The sequence below is a fragment of the Phaeodactylum tricornutum genome, chromosome 3, assembly GCF_000150955.2.
Source record: "Phaeodactylum tricornutum CCAP 1055/1 chromosome 3, complete sequence".
NCBI lineage: Eukaryota > Bacillariophyta > Bacillariophyceae > Surirellales > Neidiaceae > Phaeodactylum > Phaeodactylum tricornutum.
Window position 1 is genome coordinate 426523 of NC_011671.1, and position 18177 is coordinate 444699.

Consider the following 18177-nt stretch of genomic DNA (forward strand, 5'->3'; position numbering starts at 1 on the left):
TGCACAATGAGAGAAAGCTAGCTAGAACCTACAAAGGCGAGACAAACGAACGGTATTGTGAAGTAACTGCAAAAAGGGCTTTCATTCTCTGCCACCGCCCAGCCATACAAAACGCGCCGCTCGCCTGGATCATCATGGTGTTCTATTTCGAAAGTCGTTGCGGCGAATACACCATTTACATGGGAAAGGACAAATATGAGAACGAAGATCTTATCAAATACGGACTGCCAGAAGATGTTTGGTTTCACGTGGACGATCTGAGCTAAACTTGCGCATGAAGCCAGGCATGTCCTTGGACGATATTTCCGATGATTTGCTACTGGATTGTTCCGCCATGGTCAAGGCCAATAGTATTCAAGGCTGCAAGGTAGGGGTACTTTTACAAGATTTGTAGTTGCCACCGAAAAATGCAAGTGGTGGATTCTTAGAAAGACGATTCCTCAGCGACAGTTGCTAAACACGTCGTTGCTTTTGTTTCTTAGAAATCGTCGGTCTACGTCGTTTACACGCGATGGAAGAATCTGAAAAAGACTTCCGGTATGGTCGACGGGCAAGTTGGATTCCATCGACCTGAGAATGTGCGCCGAGTCTCCGTCGAAAAGGTGAGTTTGCCTTCACCTTCGTTTTGGCAAAAACATCTGCCGCCTTAGTAGGGTGGCAAGGGAGACGTAAGCTCAAGTCCAGATTTTGTTCGCTTTCCAGAATGGCCCCATCGTTCGAGCAATCGAAAAATCTCGCAAAGAATTGCACCCAGATCTGTTCCAAGAGCAGCAGGATCGGTTGAAGGAAATAAGACGAGAAAACAAGGAGGATTTCAAAAAGGAGGCCAAGGCCAAGCAGCACATGAAGATCGAGGCACAGCGGGAAAAGGAGGCAAGATCATACGACCGCATTATGAAGGAAGAAAATATGACGAAAAACACGGAAATTAAAGCATCTGCAGATGCCACTGCAGCCGAAGAATACGAAGACGATTTTTTCTAATCCGTTTTATCTCCCGATCTGAACTCTTAAGAACACTGGCTGTGACATAGAGCTCAGCTGTAATTTTTGTCATGGCAATGTAGGAGAGGAAACATGGTGCTGTTTGGCATCTGCAAAGACACGCTGTGGCTTGGTAATGTACTTCTTTGTACGTGATTTCAGTTGACAATTGGGAGGGAGCCTTCACAATCAAATGAGATACCTTTTGTCTTATCATTTCGGGAAAATAGACCTTTTAAAGCTGATAGGGAGTATTCACAGTCAATGGGGGCTTCGCCCCGAATCATACTTAACAGATGAGACGTAATTGATTAACTGTAAGTGTGAAAAGAAAATTCGCCAACAGTGAAGGGACGGCAAAGTGGAAAACTCAATCTTACAATTAGTAGATTCATTTGGCGCCAGTATTTTATTTACCGTAGGTATTCAAACTATTCAAACCTACAGTTTGAGTAAACGTCAAACATTTGTCAAGGCTGCCGAAGTTTCCCGCTAAATATTTATCGCGGGGCGTCCAATGAGTCCTTTTAGGGTAACCCACCTGCCACCACAAAGGAAACAAGTTTGTTTTGGTAGCAACCCTCTCCAATGGGGCCGGCTTGTTCCCAAGACGATGCGTACTATTTGATTGAACCCCAAATGGTAGTGAAAGTTGACAGATGGCGCTTAGGGACTTCTATGTTCCAGCTCATTGTAGTCATTTGGGCTGGAATTGCATGGTGTCGGCAGCTTTCTCCTTTTGCATGGAAGGAAGCATGGAAGGAAATAAGAACAATAGAACTCTGAAGGGAAGCAAACAACAGTTCAAACATGCCGGATGGAGCGGATGGGATTTCCTTTCGGGCTTAGCAGCCTTTTGCGGATTCTACCATTTGGAAAGAGGAAGTCTACTTATCCGGCCTCGATGAGGCCGCAAAATCACTAATCCGGCAAAAATAAAAATTTACTAAGTACCAAAGGTGGGGACCACTTTGCTTTCCATAGTAGAAATAATTATGAGGAAAGATGGATCTTAAATAATTCAAGTATTTAAAGACCACATTCTCTATTAATTTTTTGAGATGCTGGATTAAACACGTTGTAGTATTATTTGAGGCCTGCGATGGAAGATGCTCTCCAAACGACGCATCGTTCGAAGGAGGCGAGGCATCTTGAGAGATGATCCATCGATAAATCTCTGCGAAAAGTGGGTTGAGAATTGAAGTTTCAAGTTTGTTAATCGTCTACCGAAGATGAAATTTTGCTCATCAACTATCTTGATCCTGGCTCTCGGTGCGTCGGCTGATGCCACCAATATCAGGGGAGTTGACCTCGGACGCGGACTTAAATCAGGAAACGGCAAGAGCAATGCCGAGAGGGACATGAAGAACGGATGGAAGAACGGAAAAGAAGGCGGAAAAGGCAAGGGAAGCCAAGCGGTGCGTACAGTATGTGCTTTTGAGAACGGTTTTCAACGACGAAGAAAGTATCATCCTGGACTAACTTTTACCTTCGGTAGAGTCCTCCAACCACAGTAGACAAGGTCTGTGTTGAAGAGCCACTCGAATGGAATGCGGCCACAGCAGCTGTTCTGTCGACTATCCCCAACGCAGATACCGTGCTGTCGGCGCTGGTTCAATTTCAACAAGAAGGCATCACTATTGGTTCAACCATTGCCCTCCTCCCAGAGGCGTCTGATGCCTCGGTTTCTGGAGCACGTTCGGGATGGTATGAGCGGAGACACAGACTTCCCTCATGGTCCCCTGAAGGCTATTGCCACCGTTGGTGAGCGGAGTACGTGCGATGACTCTCTTGGCGAGAAGATTGTTGGGGTACCGGATGGACTCGGTGTATACCTCGTGGACGATGATATGTACGAGTTGTCGTCCAGTCAGAGTCTTACGGACCGCTTGTTTATGAGTCTTATCCCTACCCAGTCAATGATGGTGCTGCCACCTTTGGTGGCTCGCACGTCCAATACGTTGACTACAATCGGGATGCAATGACGGGATTCATGACAAGTGATGTGCCCGCGTCATCTATGGTCACAGGTTTTGGAGAGATGATTGAGATTTCTTACAACCTCAAAGGGGAGCTTGTTGGCCCCCGTGTACGCGATGGTAACACAACCGTTGGTGCCCATTATGCGAACACCGACGCTGCTGGAGCTTATGTTGTCGTCAGCGAACCAGCGGAAGCTGACTGGCTGATGCAGAGTCTTTGCTCTGCCCACTTGGAACAGACGCATCAGTGGGATCGTTTTATTGGTCTGGAAGATGACATCTTTATCACAAATGAGGAATGGATGATTTACGAAAACGGAACCTTGTTTGTTGGTATTGGTGTAAGTACTGATACGCGCGACTTTTTTCTGCTATTGTTCAGGAATCTTACACTTTCCTTTCTTACAGGCTCATGCCATCGATACCCACACCAAGACGGACTACTCGCTCGGAGTTTTTGGTCAAGGTGGTTTCGAAAAAATTGCTGAGATTAACTCCCAGCACCCAGACTACACCATGTTTGCCGTGTCTGGTAGGTTCTAACAGCCAAGATTTTTTTGTCGCGCTTCACATTCATGTTTTAACTTTGTTTTTCTGTTCCTTAGGTTACAACGGAGATTTAACTGGAAACAGCGCTGTCCTCCAAGCCCGTAAGGATAAATACGGTATGCGCCCTGACGGGGAGGAATACGTATGGTCTGAGAATGTTGTTCCTTTCCGCATTTTCGTCGGTGTCAAGGGCAAAATGTAAGACGGATCTACTGCGCCAGCTGACGACTTCCTTGCTCGAAATGACCTTCGGTACGGAAAACTCTATGGATTTGCAATTGACATGAGCGAAAGCGGTCCCTCCGGTGGTATCTTTCGGGATGAATTTCACCAAGATCCAGCCAAAGCCAAGAATGGAGCCAAGGTGGACGGAAAGTGGATTTCCGTTGACTGGACTTGGGATGGTGAAGTCAGAAATTTCCAGCACGATGTTGCTTGGGAGTTTCAATTGAAGCCCCCAGGAACCTCTGAAGGAAGTAGCATGGAGGATTACCAGTGGTGGAATGCTGGAGGGCTCAGTTCTAGTGGACTCAAGACGGAGCATGTGACGCCAGTAAGGACTACTTTTGACTTTTAACGATAAGATTTTTGACCAGCTATCTACACTTTCTGTTGCTCTTTTCGATACAGGATCCCCGTACAGACACGACTGGCTTTGTCCAAGGCAGCACTGCCGGATACTTTGGGCACTTGTACGTACATGATGTGATAGCCATGCTAAATTCTGTTGCTGATGAAGAAGTTCCTGCAATGTTTGACGGTGCTTGGTACGTCTACCCAGGGTGAACTCGACATCACAAGTCAGGTGAAGCTCGGTGGAAAGGGAGAGTATGCGGATGGTCGCGACGCTACCCGCAATTGGGATGATGCCGATGGCGAAGGAAAAGTCACGTTTAAAGACATCGACGGTCTCGAAGTTGTATACAGTAATGACGGCAAGCTGTACGCTATTATCCAGGAAGACTCTGGAAACGATCTAGGTGAACGCATGTTTATTACCAGTCCCCTCGAGCATGAAGATGACGGTGAAGAGCTCACTTACTACTTTATCGCGATGAGTGGAGGTAGTCGCAATACGAGAATGACTGAAGGAGTTGGAATCCCCAAGGGCACAAACTGTGAAGCCAATGCCCACGAGTTCTCCGGCATCTTTGACATGTCTGGCTTGATCCGTAAACAGGATGGAGAGTATATGCTGTCTGCTTCCGATGAGGGACATCACAAGCGAAAACAGGACAAAAAAGTGAATATCAACGACAAGACCATTATTATCGGTCTGCAGGCCCATAACATGTACTGCGGTGTCATTGAAGCCTTCCAAGCCGACCGCGGTGGTCAATGGCTCTTGTACAACCCTCATATTCCCATCTAAGCTGGTGTGTACGGTTGCATAGGCAAGGTGTAGCAGAATTTGCACAGATCTTATTTCCCAGTAGGCCAAATTTGTTTTCGAAATAAAGTCTGACTATTTAGAACAGCAATTTGTTTTTCTCCTGTGAATAGTTACTTCTCAAGATTCCCTTTGACGAGTGTTGCTACACAAAATACAATGGTCCCAATGCTATTGTTCTACATACTATCATTCGGGTCACAAGTATGAATGGCATCCTAAGTATCCGGCAAAGCCAATTCAAGGGAAACTGACGATGTACAATTCTACAGGTCATGCATAAATTTACAATCTTGATTTGTTTTCTTTGGAATTTGATCTCTTCATGAGTCTCACAATCTTTGAAAAGGGCCCGCCAACACAGACGTTCCTTATACTCTTAACAAGTAACTATTGTCACCCCCCATACAACTGTACAACAAAGGTAGTATTTGTAGGTCTTACTTATTGGTCCGTTGAGATTCCTTCGTACTACTCGTGTTGTGTTTGTTGTGTGGTTTTCCTGTCGAGAGATCTGCCACCTGTGTGTTGGGATCTGCTTGTCCAATCGTTTTGTTGAGACTGCTTGTTCACCCTTGCGGAAACCCGTCCGTTTGTCAACTGTACTTGACTATTGTCGACAATCGGATTGCTAATCCCGATCCTCGTTGTTCGGTGTGCAACGACCACGCGACGGTTCCCTTGTGTGATCGAATCTTTCTCGTCGTCCCGCTTTACTTAGGAAACGACTACTGTCCTATCCTAAGTATCTAGCTGGTACACAATCCACGGTTCTCTAACGAACAAGAAGGATTCACTTTAAGTAATTGTTTATTTAAGGAAGTGTCCGCACCTCACCTCCTTGCTTAACAATTCTAGACGTGAGAATTGTTGTTCTAACAACGAGGACTACCACGCAACAAAACTTATTGTCACGTTACCCCGTCCTTGTATCTTTTAACTTTTTTAGATTGCTTGGAAGTAAAATTTGTGTAATCGAGCTCCAAATAGTAGGTCTCCTTGACTGGATCCCCTGATTTGGCATCTGCGGTTCGCTCTTCGTGTAGCTTCATCTTGTATGTAGTCTGTCCTGGTGTGGGATTAAATCGATCTTGAAAAAATTGTTGCACTCGGAACCGATCGTTGCTCGATAGTTTGTTGGATTTTTCTTTTAACAGCTGATGCCAATCTTGTTGTTTTGGAGCGTGCAAAATAGCAGCAGGCAGTGCGACTGGAGCCGCTGTCTGGGGTAAAGCACTTGCTAGTCGTGCCTGGTAAGCGGCGAGTGCACCGGCCGCCAAGGCATCAACCATCGCGTGAGGAGTTTTGGTATATACATCTCCGACGGTCTTCGGCTCATCTTTGATTAGCACAGAAGGTTGCATATCTACCCCACTTTGTGGACCGAGCTTGGCTTTGACTAATTTCTCAGATTGCTCGGCCGACTCAGCCTTTCGCTTGATACCTGACTTTTTTAAGCCGCCTTCTTTATTAGGAGTAGCCGCTGTCTCACCCCGCACCTTCCTTTCCTCTTCCATCCCTTGTACCTCCGCAATGTCAATCATTTGCATGCGAGAACGGCTATTGCCCGATTTGCCGGCCCGTCCTGGATGTGCTATAGGAACCACACCAGCAGTCCTCGCAGCTCCATTTGTTTCTACCCGATCCCGAATCAACTTACTCTTACCTACCAAAGCCTGCGAAGCACCTTTTTTTCGCACATGCAAAGCAACTTTGCTAACGACTCCGGGTCGAACGATACTAGGTTTTTTCGATGGCATAAACATGGATGCTTTTGTTTGATGCCCAGTTGACGATCTGGCGGCACTGATAGAGGATGCCTTGGTGGACCGAATACCCGGCATGATAGGCATAACGCGCTCTTTAGCATTACTGCCATTTGAATCGGAGGAAGTTGACGCTGCTCGTTTACTGGCGACGCCGGTTTGTTTGGCATGCTCCTGCTCTTCCTGAGCTTTGGCAAGTTCCAGTCGTGCATCCACTAGCAAAACTTTGGCTTCACGGTCGACCGCGAAAGAGGATTGATGAAACATTTCTGGAATACTTCGTCGCAAGAGGTTCGGACCGATCAATGCGTAGCGAAATGGTGCAAAAGTGGGATCTGCATCTGCTGTAGCAGCTGCGCATGCTGAAGCACAACTTGTTTGTTCTTCCACTTTCCGGACCTTTCGTAGTATCTGATTGCATGTCCTCTCTAACAGGGTACTTGCCTCTTGTCCCCTAAGGGAGACTCCATTTTTTTCTTGAAACATCAACCCTTGTACGAGACCAGAAATCACACGCACCCACTCCTCATGCAACGGAGCTTCTTGGGTTGCAACCAAAATTTTTTCCACTTGAACATCGGTGTCTTCATTCGCATCTAGCCCCAGCAAGCCGATCAAGATCCGATTGCGTATCACTTTGTCGGTTCTCGGTAGCACTTGTGCAATTTTCTCCAGGTACTCCGGAGCTGATTGAGATCCGCGCAAAGCCGAAGTTGTCACTGCTTTGACGAGGTCGAGACTAGAAAACGGGACCCGTAGTTTAGACTCGATGCTGGTCAAAAATGCGTCCAGGTCTTGTTGCGCGGGATCGGTGGCCATAATTCAATCTAAATTTAAAAGGCATATGTTATCACAGCGCAGGGCACTGGAATAGAGACGAGATGCAAACAGACAAGGGAATCCATGCGATAGTAAAAATCACATGCATCAATCTAAACGTGTGTCGATACCGAGCAGCGGATGTGAGGAGACAGCTTTTTCCGCTAATGTAACAGGAACAGTAAGTAGGAAGCGTGCAGACAACCTTTTAAAAAAAAGTTGATTCGTAGAGCGTGACCCGGCAGTCGTATTTAGTTTCTACATTTGTAGTCCTATCGCGAACGTGTCCACGCCAGCCACGAAAGGGCGTGGTGGTGCCTTCGGTCAGAAGAGGTGACTGTGGCGGTTGGTCGTTTTACTGTTAATTGTAAAATAAACGAAAACAATGCTAGAGAGAAAGCACCTTGTTTTGGATGACTGTGAATAGATCCTAAAAGGATTTTACTTTTTTGCTATGGTATCATTGGATTGATGCCTACCAGATTATCCCCACACGAATAAGTTAATTGACATCCATTGCTAGATAGCGTGCTTGTGTATGAGCTCGCAATAACACTGATCCCAGTAGAGCCAACCCAGCGACAATTTAATTGCCTAGCGTCACCAAAATACACTACGGACTGCACGCAGAGACCAGGTCTTTTCCAGATAAGAAAGTTGACGGCAGAGAAAAACTGGCAGAGGCTTTTACGGTGAACTACAAAAGCATCAGTAGGTGGTTCCTCGACAAGTCTTATCCGGTATTATTGACAGTCAGTCAACAGTTTAATGAATGCCTTTTCTAGCGACCAACCTATCATGTATAGTGCGTTCCGAACAAAACACAGCATTCACATCAGACTAGCGAGCTGGGAGTGAACTGCAAAATCTCCAGACGTATGAACAGGAAAAGTTTCTCAGTCAATGTCAGTATCGTCATAGTACAGAGAAATTTGCAAGATTTTTACATTACGCCGCCTCCGCATCCCTAATTGAAATACCGTGCTTTGACCTCGGCATAATGCACTGGATTTTCTGCCATAGGTCGCTATCCAGCATACTCTGGGATCGCTGGCTCTGAATCGCTCTTACGGCTCGGCTTGCTCTCACTTGCTCCGATCGGGAGTAGCCTGCTGCTTTTAACCAATCTTCACGAACGCACTTAGGCAGAATCATTTGGTGTCGGTCTCTTGATGGCAACCCTTTGCTGGCTTCATATTTGTCCAAATGGAGCTTATATGACTCCACTGCTTTCCAAGAAAGTGTCAACGGAGGACCGTTTGATACGGCTGGATTGTCACCAAGCAGTATTTCGTGCAAATGAAATTCTACGAATGAAAAGGAAACTTGTCTTCGTTTATTGATAGACTTTTTTGTGCTCCATTTTACGTGACCCACTGAAAAAGCTTGTTTGCCTGACTTGAGACAGCCCTTTCGCATGGTCAAATTTCCTTTCGGTCCGTGATGGCCACGGGATGATCCCAGCTCATCGAAATCGGTCTCGAAGCACTGTCGACTATCGCACTGCTCTCCGTATGCGTCGAAAGCGGTTTGTCTTTTGCAAATCAATTTTCTCAGCAATGGCATAGACTTTGAATGCTGGTGCTGAAATGAATCCATCGTAGTGAATCAAAGGATATAAATTCGGCAAGCAGTGCGAGTGAGCAATGTGATGCGAGTACCCGATGCCGCTGACTGTTAGTTGCCAACGAGATTCGTTTTACTGCGAAGTGAAGAAGTAGCGAACTGTAAGTGGTCTGCGGATACAAATATATCAACATCGTCCTTGCCGCTGGCTTCATAAGTGAGTTCTCTTACTGGGTACCAGAAATCTATGTGACAGTACCTTCCTTTTTCATCTAGATTAAAAGTACAGGTATTTCTGACCAGAGCAAGAAATTTGGGACACTCATCTAGCTGTCCCTGCGAACTCGAAAATCTCGGAGGCTATCAAAAGTTAGAACGTGCCAGACTACCAAAACTTCCTGCATGAAGCTGTTGGTATCTTGTCACAGTCAAATCGAACTGGTAACGAAACATGAAAGATGTCTTTGACAGCGGAGGTCGCAAACTGTAAGTGCCCAATCAAGTTCACTGCAGTGAGTCATTCGATGGTATGTATCGCTCACGTTGCAACTATGGAGACAATTGACTACCATCAATCACGGCATGACCTACTGTTTTCTAGAGAATTCCCCTAAAGCTACTCCATCATTGCTTTTTTGATAGCTTGTTGAGGAAGAGGCCAATACTTATGACGTGACTTCAGTGTACGTATTCTCGTAAAAAATGCTAAAGCCACGGAAGGAGCTCAGAAAATTCACAAAGAGATGCATATTCTCGATTTTCATTGCGGTCTTACAATCCTTTGGCGCTCTTATGATATAGACATCCCCCGAAGAATCTGAAGTAGTTTCTGTAAAGGTCGCCTAAGAACAGGCTCGTCCAAGGACATTCGATTGTTGACGCTGGACACCATTTGTTGCAAAACGGTTGGAATGTGCCGTTTAATGGTATCATCGTTGGGATCTAATGACAAGGCAATTTCTTGGAGCCATTCAAGGATGAGTGGTACATTTAAGCTTGCATCACGCCAATTTAAGACAGTACTGAGCTGCTGCATCAGACAAATTAAAATGCGCTGACTCAGTTCTACTCGTGCACTGCCCAACACAGAAGTCAGATTCGAATTTGTACAAGCGAAAACGGCCAATTCGGCTGTACTTGATGACACAGCCTTCGTGAACGCGGCTTCGTACTGCCGCTGTTGTATGAGTGCGGCAATTTCCTTGCGCAGTGCCTCCACGGGGTTAATCGGAGGTAGACTCGGGGCCGTAGGTGCTGGTGGTACAGGCGCTTGGTTAGATCGAACCAGTTTGCGTAGACTTTGCACTTCGTTTGTAAGCTCGGCAACCAGAGCTGTCATTGTCGTGAGCTGTAAAGAGATAGCCTCAAGTTCCTTTTTTGAATCAGTTGATGTAGTCGCTGCCGTTCGTTCCAGACTTTCAGATACCCGTACGAAGACCTGATTCGTGATTGACTCCATTGTTGGAATCAACACCGTTCGCATAGTGTTCGCAACAGCGGCCTGAAGAGGCTCTTCAACTGATCCCGATAAGGCGGATTCCATGTTGTCGTTCATCACCACTTGCTTGGACAGTTGAGTGATTGATGCTTGGATAGGATTGATTACGGAAGTGTTCAAGGATTCTTGAACAGCTTGCTTGAGGGCGGGAACGAGAGTTGAGCGCATTTCGTGGTGTACAACCTTTCGAATATCTTCTGCAATGGATTTGGTGTCCATACTGGCCTCGATTGGATTTGTTGGAGATGGCGGTATATTCGCACCGCTATCAAGCAATAGTGATGGCTTCACCTCGTCATCCCTTCTGAGAATGGAAACCTTCCCCACTTCCGGAGCTGACGGGGGGACAGGTGTTGCCTTTACTTTTTTCTTTTTCTTAGAGTCAGCGTTGCTGATATTGTTGGGGCCTTTAGTGGTCATCACTGGAGCCGCGTTTTGAGGTTCCACCTTTTTTGGATCCTCCAAATCGTGTTTCGACAAGACGATTTTTTTCGGTTGATCGGGAGGCGGTGTGGGCAACGAGCTTGCCGGTGGAGGTACGTGAGCAGGGGCTGCGACTACAGCTGGTGGTACAGAAGTAGTCGTTTTCGACGCAATCGTACCCAACCAGTTAGCGAAAGGATTGTTCGACAACGACGGCGTAGAATTGCCTATACCCAACGGCGAGGGTAGCGACGAGGGGTCCGGCGCCTCAATTTCTTCTTCCTCGTCATCCTCCTCCAAATCGTAAGCTTCGTCGAATTCAACATCCGGATTGGCATCGTCCGAGCCGATTTCGGAAACGTGCGCCGACTGAGCGGACACTAGCCGCTCCAACCGCACACTCGGCGTTGGATCCGTCCACGAGGTTTCCGGCGGCAGACACATGTAAGAAGTCAATTTCAAACGCTGCACCGCGGTAGTCTGGTAGGCAAAGAGTTCTACGTCAAAGACCAATCCACCCTGGTCCGACAGTTCCTCGTCGGAAATGTTGGTCGCAGGCGCACACACTACACTCCAAGAATAGGTTGGAAATTTTGTTAGAAATGGCACCACGTAGTCACAACCCTTCAGCAAAGCCTTTTTCGGAACGGTATCGTTCCAATCTGCCCGCAAATGCCACGCTAGAATCGCCCCACTGTGGCGATCAGCCATCACCACAAAAGCCGAGGGCGGGGATGCGTTGACCGGGGCGGGTCCCGAGCAAACATCCAAAACGTAGCTGGGACTGGGATTCTCCACCGCCAAGATTTGTATTTTTTGCGGCAGCGCTCCCGAACTCTCGAATGGGCTCCATACAGTGATCGTTCCGTTCTTATCACTGGCTGTGACAAAACAAGTGGTCAGTTTGGCCTCCTGGCTACGATTGTCCGATACAAGGACGTCCTCGTGTGGCAAAAACAGACCCCTTGAGACTGGTTCGTCCATACGCAACGTTGCTAATCGAGCCGGAGTCACGGTACCAGGGGTAGCCGACGAGGACGACAGCGTTTTCAAATCCCACAAGACAATTTCCCCAGAATCGTGACACGTCAAAATATGTCGCGTGTCCCGATTGGACCAGGTCAAATCGGTCAAAGAGGCACCGGATCCCGAAGCACAATCAGCACTAATCTGTACCGCACCGTCCATAATAATGTGCGCATCGTGAAAGTTGCACACGGCGTGTCCTTCGACGGGATGAGGCTGTGTTGCGATCCGCGTGGTTTCCACCAGCGTCGCCACCATGTGGTTGGCAGCATTCGTATGCAGCATCCAAAACTGATTCGGATTGAAGGGGTGCCAGACGACTCGTTGTATAGTGAAATGCGGCGTCGAAATTTCCAACAATTTTTCCGACATGATTTCCGGAGAGCGCCCAAAGACTCTCCAAACGAGCACCGTGGAAGATTGGGCGTTGGACGCCGCCGAGGCGAGGACGTCGCCGTTTTGGAAAAAATGCATGTCGGTCAGATTCTGTCCCTCGTGACCGCGCAACAACGATCGGAGCACCGTATGGCGTTGGAAGACGCGGATAAGGCCGTTCTTGATCCCGTACACAATGAAATGCTGATTGACATCCAGCAAGCAGCCGTTGATACAAGCTTCGTTCGATAAGGCTTCGAAATTCGCCACTTGTTGGGTTTGGGGCTGCTGCGCCCGCGCCAACAGAGGATTAACATCGAACCAGACTTTCACTGGGCTTCCCGACACGCACGTCGGGAGCGGTGTGGTGCCGAACGGTTCGGTAGACATGGTCGATTAACAATCTGTCGACAATCGGTGAGGGTTCCGACCACTAAACAAGAGCAATACGCAAGGAATATCCCCAGCAAAAAGATGATAGCAGTTACACTGCCGACAGCTAACAGTAACTACTTGCAACCGCGGAGAGCCGCCCAAGCCGCGTAAGGGCCCGCCCGCCTTGGCTGTTACTATTAGTAAACAAATACGGAGCTAGCCAACATGTGGAAGGACGCCAGCCAAAAACAAATACCAACGTGTCTCGACAAGAGCTTTGAAACCCGGAAAGAATTCGAAGACTTTGTGACTTTGACAAAAACATCCCATTTTGATCTAACATAAGTACAAATGGTCCCAATTCGGTTCCTCACGTCCCTGTATCCTTTGGACAGCATCCATACATCCATCCATCACGCCATCTGCTTGGTAATCCAGGGGTCGTAATCAGACATACGCAGTTAAACATCTCCATGTCACGCTTGTTCTCTACTCCGAGCGAGGAGGCGTGAAACCATCTGGCGACTTGTGCAGAAAAGTACCGTATAGGAGAACAACCTGTACTAACAAATTGCGGCATCATCGCGAAGCCTGCAATCAGCGACCGGAAACGAAAACCAGAAGCCACTCCCGCACGCGGAGAATCGAATCGAATCGAACGCTTTGCCAACGGATTTTTTTTCGTGGCTCGTACGATATTCACCATCTCACCCCACCTCCGACCGCCCAAGTAAAAAAGTTCCGACGATCCATCTCAAGTCTCGAACCCTTTCTCACGCCAGACGAAGAAACGTATCTGTCTAAAAGCACTAATATTGCCTGATTCCCGCTGGTATCTACCAGTTTCCTCAGTATCGGTGCTCATCATCGTCAGGCTAGTGTTGTTCCTAAGAATTTCCCCTTTTTGCTGTTTACAAACTTTCTAGTCTCCTATCGTTTCACCTCTTGTTCGGTGGAATGTACAAACGTTACATACGTATCAAAGTCAACCAGTTTGTTCCGGAAAAAGCCAAACCTTTTTCAGTCTTCAACGGAGGTCATCGCTAAAGAGAACATTCTGCTCCAATAACCAACACTATCCTAGCAAAATATCGGTCATTATGATTCGCTGTTGTCGTGCTTCATTCCTTTTAGGATACCTGACAATCTTCTTCACGACCACCACAATGAATGCCTTTCTGACTGTATTCAACCGTCGAAGCAGCTCGGCAAGATCGCCGTCATTGGAATCAACGCCAACGCGCTTGTGGTCCAACCAGCACCAGTCCTCGGGTGGCAACCAACAGAACAACGAAAAAAGAAAACCTGACACGTTCGACGGGCATGAACTTCAGCGTCGTATCGGAGCCCAAAACACTCCTTACGCACATCTTTTTGGGAATGGGAAAAACGACAACGCCATGCATGACTTGCCCGAAACTGTCTACATTGTCACATTTTTACCCAACACGCCGCAGCAAGGTATTCACACGATAGAGTACCCCAAAAACTCTGGTAGTAACGTTGTAATGGCTTTCTGCGAGGTGGACGCGTGTGAGGAGTTTTGCCGGCATTTGCACGATCAGGGTTTCTTCGAACCCCATCCCCAAGCCGTGCGCCTGGAATCGTTGTACAACTTTGCCGACACGGTGGGTGTATTCTGCCAAGTGGTGCCTCCGGGCACACGCATGGTTCCACCCACCGAGCAGGTTTCACACTTGGGCCAGCACGATTCGTCCCTCCGCCACGATCAATCTGATCTAGACTACGTCATGTACATGATGGAAGAGGATATTGAAGAAGAAGGGGCACTTCTGTCGCACGAAGCAGTTGGTAGTGGCCACAGAGGGAGTTGGCAATAAGCATACTTTCTCTGACGAATACACTTCTAGCACGTTGCCACTACTCCTCCACATCCTTTGAGCCACCTAACTACCGGTAGAGGCAACCGTATAAATAAGAAAAGCACTATTTACTATTACTACTATTGACTCAAGTTTGCATTCATAAAGATAGAGTGTGGGCAAAAGCAAAGTCAAGTTTCCGGCGGAGCATGAGTGTTTTCCGATTTCACTGCTAAAACGTTACCGCTACTATTCCACAGCCAACAAGCCTCGTGCTGCTTACTTTTCGGCCCGAGGTTCCGATTCTTCCTCTTGATCATCAGCCTCCGATTTTTCCTCGGCTACCTGTTGTGCTGCGAGCTGAGTCTTCATGCGCTCAAGAAACGAGCCATCGTTGGGAATACTTTCCGTTTTCTTCTCTGCCGTTGCAGTATCGGGTACACGCGTATACGTTGACTCTTCCTCATATGATGATTTTTCTATCTGATCAACTGCTCCACAACTGCTTGTCGAAATACCGATTTTGGCCAAAGTCTTTTTCCTCAGTTTCGCTTCCTTTTCTCGTTGTCGTTTGCGTCGTTTCCGAGCAGTACGTCGTTCTTCTTCCGTTTGGTAGGACCGAAGCTCGTCTTCAAATTCCCGGTCTTTTCGGGCTTCCTCCTCAGCCTCCGTTAATTGCGCCATGCGCTGCATTTCCCGGGAACGAGCGTGACGGTAGACATGAAACTCGCCTGACCCGGCACCCGCCGTGGACCCGTAAGGATTCACGACCTTTTCGGGCTTCACGATCGACGCCTTTGGCTGCGCTGTACCACTCTCGCTACTTCCGGTTGTCCCTTTGGCCTGCTCGTAAGGCACGCTGCGCATGCCGCTCGTATTGTCAGCGTACGCCTGGACAGAGGAATAGCGACCCATTGTAGAACTGTTACTGTCTCTTAATGAAAGTAATCAAGTGCAGAAAGTACTCGCTTTGGCGAATTTCAGCATGAGGTTCTTGCAAAATATTACTCGAACGGGGCAGAAATGATAAAATAGCGATGCCAGTAGGAAAATGAAGTAATCGAGTCTTAGATATTTCCTCACAGGTTTAGAGGCTATGTTTCGCCATGGTCGAACAAGAGTGTAGAAGCGAGTTCACAGTCAAAGCGCTGCTCCCATACTGTGAGAGAGGACAGAAGGACAGCCTTTCTTACATAGATAGAAAACAGTGATTAACCGTGTGATGGTTAGACCAAAGCTGTCTTTCGTTGTGCCACACAATATTCCCAGAGATGACCTGGGATTTTCTTTGACACGATCAGTTAAAGCATCCGGCCATTCGTGTATCCGTTGAATTTCGAAACCATGTATGATTGAAGATTTGTGACCGTACCCAGTCAAAAATCGCGACATTTTGCGTCCATAATCTACTTTCCGTGACTTTACTCATCCAAGCTCCGAACAGTTTCACAAGAATGACCACCACCATGACGATGGGCCCGAGAGCAACCGCAGCATATAGAAGAACTAGCATGGTCTCGATTGTACCTCTGTTGCTGATAACCGGAGGGGTCAAATTTGTGCAAAGCGTTCCAACACAACGCTTTTTCCATCAAACAACGGAATCGATTTCACAGTCAGCGACAACCTTAACGGATCACAACAATTTGTTCGCGACTCGGAATGATGTATCGACTATTGATCTCCGACAGGCTATCTCCCCGTGTACTTTAAGCGATGGTGGATTTTACGGATCCATTTCGGGAACTGCTCGGACGATTGAGTTTTTGTACCAAGCCAATGTCGTGCAAGGTACTAGTTCTACTGATGTGCGATCTGATCTGTTACCTATGATGGATCGTCAGCTGGTCCAAGGTATTCTACCCCTTTTATTTCCCGATCAATGTTCCGGTCGACTTCGAAATTTGCGGGCGATCGCGCCACGGGAAGCTCGGAAATTACAGGGAGGAGAGCCTAAGATTATTGGAATCGGCTCTCAAATCCTGGATCTAGCTACGAATGCGGATGATTGTACGTAAGCATATGTTTCTCCAAAAGATCCACGACGCAGTGACTTACCAAAGCTTGACTCTCTCACGATCAAACAACAGTGCCATGCGCAGTAGCGAATGGTGGTGATTGCTACACTATCCAAGGCTATATGACTGCGTTTGCAGAAAACGTGTTGACAGACGACGAAGCCTCAGAGCTAGTTCTACCAGCCATTCAAGCATACTTAAAAGGTGGACTTACTACGATAGACCCAAGAATAATCAGCGTCAATTATGTGGTTCGCGATGAAACGAACAACAACGGCGGCGGTTCATTTTTAACTGTCCAACCGGTTCCCACCCCTGCTCCAAACGTATTTCAACCTACGCAATCCCCCATCGTAGCTACGGCTGAGCCCGGGGCACCTACGCGCATTCCCATCGCAATCGCGCCAACACGAACGCCCATAACTTTCCCTTTTTTGACGCCTGCCCCAATTGCGCCGGGGTCATCGGCTTCTCCAGTGGCTACTGGCACTACGCTCACTCCAGTATCACCTAGTAGCCCGACCTTGGCGCCCATTAGTGGCGGAAGCTTTCAACCTACATTCGCTCCCCTTTTCGTCCAGCCGACACCAGCCCCTTTCTCAGCCGAGTTAGTGGGTCGTTCTAGTGAAAGTGGGATAGACAAGATGGAATGGTGGATGTGGTTGCTTGTGGCAGTTGGGGCGGTTGCACTTTGCGGCTGCGGCTTCTTTGCTTTCGGTGGTGCAAGAGGAGGAGCACCAAAACCTCAACGCATGTCACCCAAAAACAAAGAAGATGCTGAGCCGTACGTAGTATCCTCACCGGAAGAGTACGTACCACCAGGACTTGGAACATTTAACACTGCTTCGGTATCAGCCAACCCTGTGGCCGCAACATATGGACTGAAACAAGATGAAGAGAATTATGACAATAATGAAGACGACGACAACTACGACGATGACGAGGAGGACGACGTAGAAACTTACGAGGAGGGTGAGGATGAGTTCGACGAAGAGGAAGAATCATATGAGGAGGAAGAAGGCACTCTGTTTGAAGAAGAATCCTACTATGAAGAGGAATCGGGGGGCAATGAACAACAGCGGCAGCCTGGTTGGAATAGCGGGTACAGTGTCACTCGTTCCAAGGGCAGTTATTAATGTATAGAGTTGTCAAGTGACGGTTAGGCCAGCAATTGGGCAGTACGCCGGGGGGATGCCATCGCTGCTGCCTGCATACTCTGGTCTTTCCAAATAGCAATAGAAATTTAAAAAAAAGCAACCGCCGTTCATTCATAGTCAGCGAATTTTATCTTCATTTCACTCGCCGATGTACAGCTACCTCCCGTTTCTATTAACTGTCAGACAAGGAGCTAGAGTTAATGCATGAATAAATACTGCCACGGATAGGGTCAACAGTAAGTGCAAGGGAAGATGCAGGGCAGCGTTCAAAGTCAGTGCCAATGTTTTCAGTACACACGGGCGAACGCAAGACGAAAATGGAAGGGAGCGGAGGATGCCGCTGAAATCCGTCGGATTCTAGATTTCAGAGTTTTGACCATGATTCCAGGATAAATCGGAGGCGGCGGCATGAATCAGGCTCTATCC

At 47.7% G+C, this 18177-nt stretch overlaps 7 protein-coding genes across 7 annotated transcripts; 4 read left to right on the top strand and 3 right to left on the bottom strand.

Moving 5' to 3' along the window:
* Nucleotides 1-134: 134 nt before the first annotated feature.
* On the top strand, nt 135-1390 carry PHATR_50753 (predicted protein; the record flags this gene model as incomplete). The annotated part of the gene is made up of 4 exons (XM_002186023.1): nt 135-236; nt 263-367; nt 483-602; nt 703-1390. 4 exons carry the CDS (start codon nt 135-137, stop codon nt 982-984), a joined length of 609 nt encoding a protein of 202 aa, XP_002186059.1. The 3' UTR covers nt 985-1390.
* Nucleotides 1391-2216: 826 nt separating this feature from the next.
* PHATR_33251 (predicted protein) lies at nt 2217-4887 on the top strand (the record flags this gene model as incomplete). Its single annotated transcript, XM_002186024.1, has 8 exons — nt 2217-2402; nt 2577-2859; nt 2901-3307; nt 3375-3498; nt 3572-3697; nt 3737-4068; nt 4146-4211; nt 4297-4887. 8 exons carry the CDS (start codon nt 2217-2219, stop codon nt 4885-4887), a joined length of 2115 nt encoding a protein of 704 aa, XP_002186060.1.
* A 792-nt stretch (nt 4888-5679) lies between these two features.
* PHATR_43921 (predicted protein) lies at nt 5680-7596 on the bottom strand. Its single transcript, XM_002186307.1, has one exon. The coding sequence runs from the start codon at nt 7488-7490 to the stop codon at nt 5817-5819; it is 1674 nt and encodes a 557-aa protein (XP_002186343.1). The 5' UTR covers nt 7491-7596; the 3' UTR covers nt 5680-5816.
* A 2027-nt stretch (nt 7597-9623) lies between these two features.
* Nucleotides 9624-13087, bottom strand: PHATR_43922 (predicted protein). Its single transcript, XM_002186308.1, has one exon. The coding sequence runs from the start codon at nt 12766-12768 to the stop codon at nt 9847-9849; it is 2922 nt and encodes a 973-aa protein (XP_002186344.1). The 5' UTR covers nt 12769-13087; the 3' UTR covers nt 9624-9846.
* Nucleotides 13088-13919: 832 nt separating this feature from the next.
* PHATR_33254 (predicted protein) lies at nt 13920-14594 on the top strand (the record flags this gene model as incomplete). Its single annotated transcript, XM_002186025.1, has 1 exon — nt 13920-14594. The coding sequence occupies one exon, from the start codon at nt 13920-13922 to the stop codon at nt 14592-14594; it is 675 nt and encodes a 224-aa protein (XP_002186061.1).
* A 91-nt stretch (nt 14595-14685) lies between these two features.
* Nucleotides 14686-15685, bottom strand: PHATR_43924 (predicted protein). Its single transcript, XM_002186309.1, has one exon. The coding sequence runs from the start codon at nt 15489-15491 to the stop codon at nt 14856-14858; it is 636 nt and encodes a 211-aa protein (XP_002186345.1). The 5' UTR covers nt 15492-15685; the 3' UTR covers nt 14686-14855.
* Nucleotides 15686-15995: 310 nt separating this feature from the next.
* Nucleotides 15996-17730, top strand: PHATR_43925 (cell surface protein; the record flags this gene model as incomplete). Its single annotated transcript, XM_002186026.1, has 2 exons — nt 15996-16586; nt 16667-17730. The coding sequence occupies exons 1-2, from the start codon at nt 16031-16033 to the stop codon at nt 17728-17730; spliced, it is 1620 nt and encodes a 539-aa protein (XP_002186062.1). The 5' UTR covers nt 15996-16030.
* Nucleotides 17731-18177: the final 447 nt, after the last annotated feature.